Here is an 11,838-nt window from a genome sequence, read left to right as displayed (position 1 = left end):
CTCATAAGGTCTGTTCTCCAGGCCCTTCACGTCACTGAGGTATTTGTGGAACTCTCTCCTAATAAACTCTGACTGAGGGCACGTGCTGGCTGTTTGGGAGCCAGCGTGGCGCTCACTGGGAGGGCAGTGCGTTTCTCCAGCACCCTCCTGGTTGGTGTGTCCTGTGGCACCCCTCCAGGGGCTCGGTCCCCTCTGTGTCTCCATCAGGGGTAATTGCACCTGAAACGAGGCCCCATGGGGTGTGTTGGTGGGGCACCATGTTCCTCGTCAGGGTTTATTTCCGTGACCAAGAAGTGCCCAGGCCTGGGCCCTGTTGGAGTCACGACCCCAGGTGAGAAGGTTGTGCTGGGACGGTCCCCGAGTCCTCCAGCTCTCTGGGTGAAACCCCGGCTCTCCCACGAGCAGGGGGATGTTCTCCTGGGAGGGCTCCCCGGAGCATTGCCTTGAAGGGGGAACCCAGGTGTGGAAACCCGGTGGTGTGAGGTTAGGCCGTCAGAAATAGACGGCGTTCAAGTAGCCCTGGGCAGTATAACATCTGAAACCTTGGAGGGACCCTCAGACTTGTGTTCATTTATGCTTCGGTTCAACAAGCATGGACCATAGTGGTTAGATCCTTCCGTAAATGAGGCAAAAATGTTAATGGTGAGGTCTAGTCTGTGCCACAATCATGCACTCCCTTTAAGGCAGGGTTACTTCTGCTTCCCAACCCCCTGCACCGCGGTTCATCAAACCCTGCCAAGGGAACACAGCGTGCGCAGCTTTCCCCCCACAAACCAAGTCTGGGGAGAGAGATTATTTTGGTTTTTTACAAAAGTTACTCTGAAGGCTGCAGGAGGGAGGGAACTCCTGGATGGCTGAAGAAGAAGGGGACAGACGGTGATAGCTGGACGGGACGGAGCAAGGGACAGGGTTTCGTGGGGATGCTGTGCTGTTTGTTTGGCAAATATCTCGAGGGAGCCCCAAACCTGATGAAGGGACGTGACTGAAAAGCTGCATATTACCATATAGTGCCATTAACGCTTTTACAGCAGAGGTCTGGCTTTTCCTGACACCATTTTCCGTATCTTCGCACCTGCCTCAGTAGTAGCTGTAGCTCTATTTCAAGAAAAACCCGTGCATAATCCAAGCATTTTTTGTACCGTTGGATCTCCCCATCGTGGGTTAAGTTCAGGATAGAATATATCTGACAAGCCTGGGTACCGGATCAGATATATTTACCTGACTATGTGAATCCTAAGAATGAAACAAGTTACCAAGGCTAATAGTAATAATGATAGTAATAACATATGTCACTAACGCAGAAAATGTTCTGAATGTTTTTTGGAAGCAAAAGTTCTCTGGAAAAGCCACGATTTCCTGGTTACAGAGTTAATACGTTTTCCAGATTTGGGTGAATAAGAGAAGTGTTGAGTTCTTTGTAGGAGCCCGTGGAAGAGGAAATGCAGGAATCTGGCAGTTCCTCTTTTCTGCTGAAATAAAGCCCCCTCAGCCCCTTTTTTTTTGATATCCATCAGGAAAAAAAAAGTGTGCTAATTCTGGAGACTGCAGGTAAAAGAAGCACAGGAGCTGAGTTGTGCTCTTCTCTCCAAGCTTTTTTTTCCTCATCATTTATGCCCCTGAAGGGAGGTGCGAGACCAGGAGATTTCTCTGCTCTCCGGTCTGGTGCCGCTGGCTCCTTGCATGCGCTTCTCTGCGCTCGTCTGTCATTCTGGCTTATGGCATCACTCCTCAGCAATTTTTCAAGTAAGAAAGGGCCTTTTATCCTTGGGAAATGAAGTTAGTTAGCTTGCTAGGTGGCTGACAAAGGCAGGGTCGAGTTATTGCTGGTCTGCGCCTTTCTCCTCCCAGGGCTGTAGATAGCGTTGAGGCTTACATGAGTCACGTAGCGGAGATAAAATAGGTTTCATCGGGATTTATTAACTTTGTTGTGTCTGAATGGCCCAGTCCTGGGGCGAGCCGGGGCTGAAGCCACCGTGTCCCAGTCGTGATGTCACCTCTCGGCTTATGCTTTTTTTTGTTTTTTGCTCAGCGAAGTTGAGAGACTCAAATAGGGATTTTAAACCTCGTAAGCATGTGGAAAAAATCCCCAAACTCCTCGTTCAAATAGCGTTAAGCCTTCTCTGTAGAGATTCTGACTTCAAGAGGCAGATTTGGCCAGCGAGTGGTTGCGAATTGCCAGGAGTGGAGAGGAGGAGCAGACTGGAAAAATCAACAGTTTTTAGCTCGTTATTTACGGTATCTGAGACTCCGGCCTGACCAACCTGCTCAGTCCCTTACAGCGTTGATGGCAAGTGAAATACCAGACAGAAATCACGCTGGCCCGACAGCCACTGAGCCTTCAAACCCCATGTGAGCTCTGGCAAAACATCTTTCTTCATTTTTGGGAGGACGTTCGCGGTGTCCTCGAGGTGTCAGGGAGCCTCAGGCTGCCGTCGCAGCGCTGAGCCCCGGTTCTTGCAGCTTGCGACGTATCTGATACAAAACGGTCAAAGCTGGATAAACTGCGACAGTAATCAGAGCCAGGAAAGGGCAATTTTAAAGGCTAATCCCTCATGGCTTTCCGAAGCAGAAAAAAAAAGCACTTTAAGGGGCTATAAAAATGTTTCCAGGGCTAGTAAATGTTTACCACGAGTGGTTGGTGGTCACTGGTTAGAGAAAAGCATTGCTGGTATCTGCTGTTCGTGGAAAGTATCTTCAAAATCCTTCAACCCCAGTAATTGCACTATACAGTTATGAGCAGCATCTTTTTTAATCAAGTTGCCATTAAGAGATTAGTCCATAAATATGTAATTACAGCTGGGTTTTAAGAAAATAAACAGAACCATGCAGTATCTGTATCGCAGACTGCTGAAGGTGCTTGCCGAGTCTCGTTCAGCATTTCGTTGTGAAGACTCCATGTATTAAAAGTGGCAGTTAGGAAAAGCTCCTGTCACTTCAGCAGATGATGGCTGATTAGTTAGTAAGAGAAATAAATCCTTAAGAGCAAAATAGCTTCTCTGGAGGATTAGACTGAACACAGCAGAGCTACGTTGGCATGAGAGAACCCCCCAAAAAGGGTTTGAGGGAGAAAATGAGGAACGATGGTGATCTCCAAGGTCTAAGTACCTCTATTAACTCTTTACTAGTCTACAGTGAGCCAGATTCTCATTTAGGGCAAAGGGCTTCTTTTTTTTTTGTTCATCTGGCAGCGCAAAGAAGTGTTAAAATGGACTGATGGATGGAGATTGCTTCTGTATACATCTATATACATCTGTACCTGCTGTAAAGCCACGGTCCTCAGTACCCCGAGGAGGCTCTAAGTCTGGCTGAGAAACCGGACTTTAAGAAGTGCAAAAATTAAGCTAGGTGTTGTGGTACTTTGGCAGTTGGACTACATGGTCATTGCAGGTAAAAAGGAGATGCTAAATTCCAGGATTGTGTGTGGTCCATACACATGAAGGTGCATAAAAAAAAGTAAAATCCAGCTGTAAAAGAGGAAAGCAATGTCTGCTGTCTGTCCAGCAGAGCTCATGCCAGGGACTGGTGCACTGCAGGGCAGATTTTTTTTGCGCTTTTTTTTTTTCCCCCCTGCTGACCATGATGAATTGCTTTTTTGACAGCAAGCAGCAAGATAATAACAGGAACAACTTCTGGTGTTCAGACAGTGCATTCTGGTAACTAGGCAGCGGTGTCCTATTCATTATGAAATAACTTCCAGTTAATATAGTCAAAATTGCATCCTGACCTACGAAAGGGAGGTTTCAACTATCGGTTATAAAACGTGAAATTTCAGGAGGAAATTGTTATGAGGTCTTTCCTCAAGGGAAAGGGCAGAGTAGTTTAAAATTCTTCCAAGATACAAATAGTATCAGAACTTTTTGGTAATGCTCTTAGCAGGTTTGGACGCAGTGCGCTCCTCACAGAACAACTTGTGTTTCGCAGCAGCTTTTGTAGGAACGAATTTCAAACTGGCCGTGCAACTGGTAAAGCAGACAGAAATCAAGGAGCTCTCAGAATACAAACTTTGCAGACCTTGTATTTGTCGTCCAAATCTTTAATTCAGTGCTGAATGTGGCAGCGGCTGCATTGCAGATCGAGTTGCCCCATGTAAGGTTGGGCCTTGGGAAACCCTTCAAGGAGAAAAGAGTTTGGCAGGCGGGGATTTTTTGGCGCCCAGATGGCAGAAACCCTGTTATTTCAGATGTGAAAATGAAAAGTTGTCGTTGAATATGTAAGGTATATTTTTGTGCATCCTATATAAATAGCAAATTTCGGAATATCAAGATACATGTAAATATGTTTTTATTTGCATGCATATTGCATACGCATATAGTTATGAACGTAAGGGGTGTACATATAAATCGATACTGAAGATATACACTGGTTAAATATATATATGCCTGCACATGTTTTACATGTATAGTAAGTAAATAGAGAAGGTGTTATCAAATGGCTGATGTTTATTATTTTATCCTTTGCAGGAAAGATTCCAAGTGAAGAACCCCCCCCACACATACATCCAGAAGTTGAAGGGCTATCTGGACCCGGCTGTAACCAGGAAGGTGAGGAGCCTCCTGTTTCCTCTCATCCGACCCTTGGTCCTCGGCGAGAATGGTCCCAGGGTCCGAGTTCCTTCCTCCCTTTGTGCCCCGAGAAGGGTCTTGGAGATGTAACAAACTGGAGAGGCTGGAAAGAAGTTGGAAAGACAGATGTTGCAAGGAGAAGGGCCATCTGACACGCGAAGCAGCTTGTTTTAATAGCTTCACCTTTGATAAATAGTCTGACAAATTATCACTGAGCTGTACTCTAGGTCTGACTTTCCACGTGGGCAGTGCTGGTGGTGAATAAACCCTCTGTTGGGTGGCTCTCTCCTCACCCGTGGGAAGGGGTGTTGAAGTTTTGAGTCCTTGTCTCCGGACATTTGCATGTCGAGGGTTCAGTACAGCTGGCATAGCTCAGCTCTCGCTTGCAGCCTCGTCTGAGGTTTCAGGGTTGTGAAGTAAAGAGGTAACCAGGGTACATGGCAGGGCCCCACCCGTCCTTCTGCATGTTCTTCTGTCCAAAATAGTTTGATAATCACTCACGAAAGACTTGAGCACTTGACTTGACTTTTCAGGTGAACATAGAATCATAGAACAGTTTGAGCTGGAAGAGACCTTCAGGACCATCGAGTCCAAGCTTTGTCCCAACCCTATCAACACCACTAAGCCACGTCCCTCAGCACAACACCCACCCTTCTCTTAAACATCGTACAGCCCCGAACATGGCTTCTGTATCGGGATGTGTTTGTGGCCGGGTCTGATATGTCTCTGATGGGCTTAGGAATAGCCACCAAGATTTTAAAATAACAGTAAACCTACATCCCTTTTAGAGAACCGTCGCTGAACCTTTGGTATTTAACCACTTCGGATATCAGCTCATATCCTGTGTTGATAGTTGTAATAGCCATTAAAAAAAAAACAACCCACAGAAAAAACCCCAAAACAACCAAAAAGCAGGGAGAGCATAGCAGAACCCTGTGCTTCAGCTCTCTGTCATCAGCTCCCGGCTGCTGTGATATCTTCTGACAGTGCCCCTCTTGTTGGGGGCTCTGACAAGGAGTAGGAAACCATTTAGTAGGAAACCTTTAAATTTGCCTGTAGCTGATTATAGTGTTTTTGTGTTTGTTTTGTGAACAGAGGTCTTTGTGTTTTCTCTCCTGAAGGGTTTCTGAAATCCGCTTGGCGCTGGGCTTTGCTCTGTGGTTGCTCTGTGGGCGTACATTGAAGCCTTTCTTATCCTAATGCCACTCTTGAGAGCCCCATGACAAATGACAAAACCGAAGGAGCCTAAAAATAACTTCCATCGAGTTCCCCCTCTTTTGCTGCGTTACTCAGTATCACCGGCAGCCTTTCCTCAGCCTGGGCTGCGAGGCGGAAAGGTTTACAAATGGGCTTCTGGATGGACACATGGGGAAAACTCATCTTGTCGGGATTATGGCTGAGATTGGGGCAGTGTCAGCGGTTCTGCTGGTGGTCCCCAGCGTGGCCACGGGAAGGTGCTGCTGCAAGATGAGCATTTGGGTTGTAATCGGGGTCGTAGTGGCTCTTCCCAGAAAACGGTTGCTTTCTGACGTTAAAACAGGCAAACAGAAGCCTTGAGGCGACACGTTTGTAAAGGAGTTGTGGTTTGGTGGCTCGTGGAGCAGAGCAGAGCACAAAGCAGGCTGGCTGGTGATGGGCTGCCTGTTTCGGGTGTGCCCTTCCACCCCAGGCTCCTGTTTGCCTCTCGCTACATCGGTGTTTTACCTTTACTTCTAGAAGGTTTTATGTTGCTTGTGGTCTCTCTCGGGAGAGAAAACCCTGTGGTTTTGTAAGCTGAGCTTCTTAACTGGGGTCCGGAGAAACCGTAGGTCTGATCTCAAACTGGATGTTTCCAAATAAAACTTAATAGTGCCTTGTGTCTACCAGGACTTTGCAGCGGGACTTCAATTGCAGTCTGCCGGTGCCTTTCTGAGCTGGGATTTAGTCTTACCTCAAGTAAGCCAGTGGTGTTAACTCGCACGGGATAACACCCTGGTGAAAAGGCAGCTGATAATTTTTACGTAGTTTGGCGAGGCAGGGTAAATCCTCACCTTTCATCGTCCACCTCAGTAAATGAACTGTGGAGAATTTCTAACTGCCAAAGAGTCCTCTTGATTTTATCGTGAGTTTATTGTGATGCACCGAGAACAACCCCTTTTTCCTTATTATTCAGAGCACAGTCCTGCTTGCAGCATCGCTCGCGTCCTAAGTGTTTGTAAACCCTTTCCAAACACCTCCAGTCTGCGTGTGCCGTAACCGATGACCAAGCTGGTTGTTAAGTGCTGCAGCTTCCAGTGTCCATCCACTTCTGCTCTCATTTATCTTGTTCACGAACGAGAATTTACCAAAACCGGAATAATTTATCAAGCTCTTTTAGTGCATTTCCTAGGGCAGGGAGCACAAGGCAGGAAAGAGGAGGCATCACTGCACACCGAAGGCAGCCCACCTGCACGTTCGTTTGGCAGAGGATGGAGAGGAGCTGCTTGTGTGTTTTTAGAGGTTTGCTGCTGTGACTGGTGCCGGCTTCGAGTCATGAAGCCGGGCTCTCACCACATCCCAGTAGGATTTTGCCAGGTTGCCTCTTTCTCCTCCCATACGGAGATAACACGAAGCTTCACCTCCTTCCTGCTGCAAGTGTTTCACTTTTTCCATTTTCTGGCCTTCTCCCAGGGTCTTATTTTGCAGATGCAGAATTATGAAAGCGTGCAGATGGCAATGCGTGCATATCTCATTATGGGCTCGGGTTTGGTAATGATACAGAAGTCTCAGCAGGTTTCTTGGTGTGGGTGTGAAGCTGCGAGAGCAAGATGAGAGCACCAGGCTGAGAATGAAATCCAAATGCTGCAGTTCTCAGTGGAGAGTGTGATGCTAAAACAAAGCTTATATTGTAAAAAATCTTTATTTGTCTACAGGCTTTTAATTTTCCTAATCCTGGAAACTCAAAAATGGGCATGGGAACGGAAGTTATTTTTCTGAGTATGGTTTTGTTGACTGCCAGACTATTGTTGTTGCATTCCTCAGGGTTTAGAGGGGATCTCAGTTTACCTTTATGTTTTATTTATTCATTCTGCACTGCATGAGATGTTGGGTTTTCTAATAGCATCACGTGAAGTCTAATTGTTATTTTTGCCTGCTCACTCAATTACAGAAATTCAGAAGACGAGTCCAAGAGTCTACTCAAGTACTCCGAGAACTGGAAATTTCCTTAAGAACAAATCACATCGGGTAAGAGTTTTTTATGTCCTCTGGTCTAAGGCTGGTTTGGTTTTTTTTTTACATCTATTGATGGATGCCTTTGAGAAATTATCTCCTTGCATGTCAAGCAGTGATACCACTTGATTGATTGTTAAAGCCTGAAGGGCTCAGTTAAGGGATAGCTGGGCATCTCAGGAGAATAATTCAGCTTTAATCCTTTCATGATAGGGTTCATCCACATCTCTCTGAAGGCCACAAGAAGATTGCAGTCAACTTGTGCTCACCCTAAGTCAGTCAGAGCAGCCGTGAGCATGGTCGTGTCTAGAATAGTAATAGTATTGCAGCTATAAATATATGTATAAAAAACCCCCATGCTGTTTTATAGCTTTAATATGATGTAGTTCATGAAGGCTGGCTGTGAGTAATGTTGCCAGAATTTTACTTCCAGAAAGCAGAAAATTCCTCTCAAAGAGCAAAAGTGAAAGAATGGCCAGAGACTTTGGTTTTCATTGAACACGCCAGTCCTGTCCGCATTTTCACTGGTCTCAACACTCTGGGTCTTGGGACCAGGAGCCGGTTCAGCACTGATACATCAGTGGGGGAAGTTTCTTCAGCATTTTGTTTTGTGATCACACACCATTGTCCAGCTCAGTTACATTGATTTTACAAGGTGCTGCTCTTATTTTGAGGAAACGAAGGGTTTTTGACTGCAGGAGGGATCAGCCAGAGAGCCTCCCGTGAGCTGTGCTCTCGCAAATACTTACAAGAAACTTCTCCCACACCCCTGTTCTGTCTCCTGCTATGTTTTCCCTCATTTCCCAGCACAAAGGAGGATTAGAGTACCCCAACTGTGACACTCAACAGATTTATGAGAGCTCACGGGAGCGCGGAAGGAACCGTGGTGGGTGCATCAGATAAAGAGGCTGATGGGACCAGTGTTTATTTATTTGGTTCACTTGGCTGAAAGATACATTTCAAAAATGGGTTTATATAGAAATGCCAGGTGGTTTATTTCAGCAGGTAAACAGTGCCAAGATTTAAAGCCTGGAGACTGGAATGACTCTGCTGAGGTTCCGCAGCTGCGAGGCACAGTGAGTGGCCCGAGCCCCACGCTCCTCCCTGGCTCCCGGCTTGTTCCAGTGGCACCTGGTGGCCTTTTTATTGATTAAAACCAAATGGATGCGCCAGGAGGTGGCTGCAACCGCTGTTTGGCGGGTTGCATGTGCTAGGGGATGGGGAGGGGACGAGCCGGCGTTTGGAGCGAAGCCGGGCGGCAGCTGCTGTGGGACAGCACGTACCAGCTCTGCAGCTCGGTGCTTAGAAAGGCAAATGTCTCATTTCTGAGCAATGCAGAGTTGTGTCTAGGTGGTTTTATGCTTTTTTTTTTTTTTTTTTTCAATGTGTGGAGTGTTTTTCCCATCAGGGTGCTGGAGAAAAGCTCATTCCAGTTACATTCGTGAAGTCTTGTAAAGGAGTTTTTAAAAGTCCTCTAAATAATAAAGCATGTTTAAAAAATTTCCTCTTTTACTGAGTGGGAAAGCAAAGGTGTGCCCAGCGTTGCCTTTCCCACGATGGCTCTGTCTCTGGTTTATCCGAACAAGAATTCCAGTAACTTCATGACGACGTCCTCGAAACGCTCTGATCTCTGATGATTTTTCTAACAGATGGGTCAGGGAGTTCCTGAACGAAGAGAACAAAGGCCTGGACGTTCTGGTGGAGTACTTGTCCTTCGCACAGTATGCGGTCACGTAAGTAAGGCAACAGTAGGAGTTTCAAGGTGGTTTGCAAGTCGATAAGACTATAAACCAAGCTTTTTCAGTTCTAGCAGCCAGTTGGCTGGGAGTCGAGTTTAGTTGTTTAGGTAGTAAATCGTTAAATATACTCTATTGGAAGAACCTGGAGGAAAAAAGTCAGCTTTCATCAGTTGTTACATCACGCGATTGGACATAAATGTTGAGCTGAGGATCTGTTTTTTATGTCCACATAATATATATATATTAATTCTATACATACATATATTAGTTCCATTATATATATATAAATTCAGGATGTTGTTGCAGTAGATTTTCTCAAGAAGTGTATGAAAAGAAGCGATTAGCTAAAGATACCCATGTAGTTAGGGACTCCAGCTGGCTAGAGCTGATATTCTATTTTTAGAAGAGATGCTGTCAGATGTAGATGTATCATTGCACAGAGAAGAGATTTTTGGTGGGGTTGCAATAAAATTAATGAAGGAAAATTATATGTTTTAAAATGTTACTAACACTGGGAAAAAAAAACAAACCCTGTGCACAGCAAAAAGAAGTGTTTGCACAAAGACTTTCTTCTTGAAATTATACAAATGTACGCAAGCTAGCTTGCTGGGTTTTTCCCCTCTCTAACGTGGTAAACATGAGTAATAACCTCAAAAGCTGTAAGGGGAACAAGCCATTTTTGCTGGAAATAGCAGTACAGTGGGCAACGAGTCAGAAATCAAAGAAAAATCTGTAATGGTTATGGTAATCTATTACATATGCTGGACGATCTGTGAGGGCTGACAATGCTCTGTCACATATTGATGGAGGAAGCAGAATTAGTGCTTGCACGATTGATTGAAGTGAGAAGGAGACAGCTTTAAGCATTGCCTGCGGTGTTTCTTTTCTTTTTGGGATCTTTTGGGACTGACTAAAACCCGCAGGTCTTGAACAGGAAGGAAAACGCCGTGTGCACCTTTTTCTGTCTAACCTGGCGCTGGAATTTCTGTTTTCTTTCAGGTTTGACTTCGAAAGCTTGGAGAACAACGTGGAAAACTCAATGGACAAGTCCAAACCTTGGAGCCGATCGATCGAGGACCTGCACAGGGGCAGTAATTTACCCTCGCCGGTCGGCAACAGCATTTCCCGCTCAGGCAGACACTCGACCCTGCGGTAAGGGTTTGGTCAGGCACTGGGTGACCCACAAAAATAGTCAGAATATTTTTCACCTTCCTCCTTTTCACAGTATAGGCTTGACATAGGTAGGAAACATGTCGTTGTACTGATGGTTTTGAGGTGGAAAGAAGTGCTGAACTGGAAATATGAGGCAGCACGTTACACAGCCGTTGAGGAAGAGACAGGAATAGCTCTGACTCCCTTTCCAGGGGCAGAATGATCTAAGGATGCTCCATACATTCCCAGTGGGGCTGGCACAGAGGAAGCAATTCCTCTTCTCCAAAATGTATCTCAAGATTTCCATAGACTCAGCCAGTCTAGGGCTCTGATCTGGTGTCTTGTCCAAAACGGTCTTTTCTAGCAGCACATTCCTTCCGTGCTGCTATGAACAAGACTTCTTTTCCTTTATTTTTTTTTTTGCCAGAAGGCCACCTCCGTCCTTCAAACCTGCTGTCAGTTCTAGCACCACCCTAGGTTTTGCTAGGAAGTTTCTCTTTCCAAATACTTGGCTTTTTTTTTTTTTCTTAATTTGTGGAAAAGGCAAGATCACTTCCCAGGATTACAGCAGTCAGCTCCATTACATTCCTCTGATACTTCAATATTATAAAACACACTAAACTCCACCTATAGACTAACAGTCCTGCTGCCTCGGGGCGCCGCTCAGAGTGATAAACACTTCTTGACTTTTTTCTGGCTTTTATGGAGTTCTGTCACATAATACTGCGTCCAGAAAGAAAAGGTGGAGCTGATGAGGACTTGCAGCTTTTTCCTGTGTCTTCCACTCGAGGTTCAGTTTTGGCTTTTGGGTCGATGATGATGGTGAGTGCCTTCCACCTTCAGCCCGAGTAGGTGGGGTACTGGGAAGACGTTCTTGGCAGACATTGGGCGGTGGGACGGGGGAGACACACACACAGCACCGGTGAGGAGATGCAGGCTGCGGAGTGCACCAAAATCACTTCACTGGTTGATTTGATTTAATTTTTTTTGACATTGCAGAGGTGTTCTTAATGGTTTTGGTTTTCTTTGACCTGTAACCGCTATGACAGAGAAACGGTAGAGTCTTTCGCTTGCAGGAGGATGCCTGCTCTCGGTCTTTGGGACACGTGCTTGTGATTAGTGACACTAGAAATGCATGAATCAGGTATACGTTACATGTCTCTTACTTTTTTTCTCTTCATTTCCTTCCACTCTTT

At 45.7% G+C, this 11,838-nt stretch overlaps 1 protein-coding gene across 1 annotated transcript in view; it reads left to right on the top strand.

Annotated features, from left to right (window-relative positions):
- Window positions 1–4,460: 4,460 nt before the first annotated feature.
- The window catches only part of LOC104273864 (formin-like protein 2), a gene marked incomplete at both ends in the record, with an annotated part of 35,208 nt that continues 27,830 nt past the window's right edge, over window positions 4,461–11,838 (top strand). The window contains 4 exons of the mRNA XM_009869320.1: window positions 4,461–4,541; window positions 7,690–7,766; window positions 9,401–9,484; window positions 10,490–10,642. Of these exons, the coding sequence (XP_009867622.1) occupies window positions 4,461–4,541; window positions 7,690–7,766; window positions 9,401–9,484; window positions 10,490–10,642 (395 nt within the window). The remainder of the gene's footprint in view (window positions 4,542–7,689; window positions 7,767–9,400; window positions 9,485–10,489; window positions 10,643–11,838) is intronic.

Source organism: Apaloderma vittatum, unplaced genomic scaffold (assembly GCF_000703405.1).
Source record: "Apaloderma vittatum isolate BGI_N311 unplaced genomic scaffold, ASM70340v1 scaffold28335, whole genome shotgun sequence".
Lineage (NCBI taxonomy): Eukaryota > Metazoa > Chordata > Aves > Trogoniformes > Trogonidae > Apaloderma > Apaloderma vittatum.
Note: the sequence above shows the minus strand (reverse complement) of the source record. Positions and strands in the feature narration are given on the sequence as shown.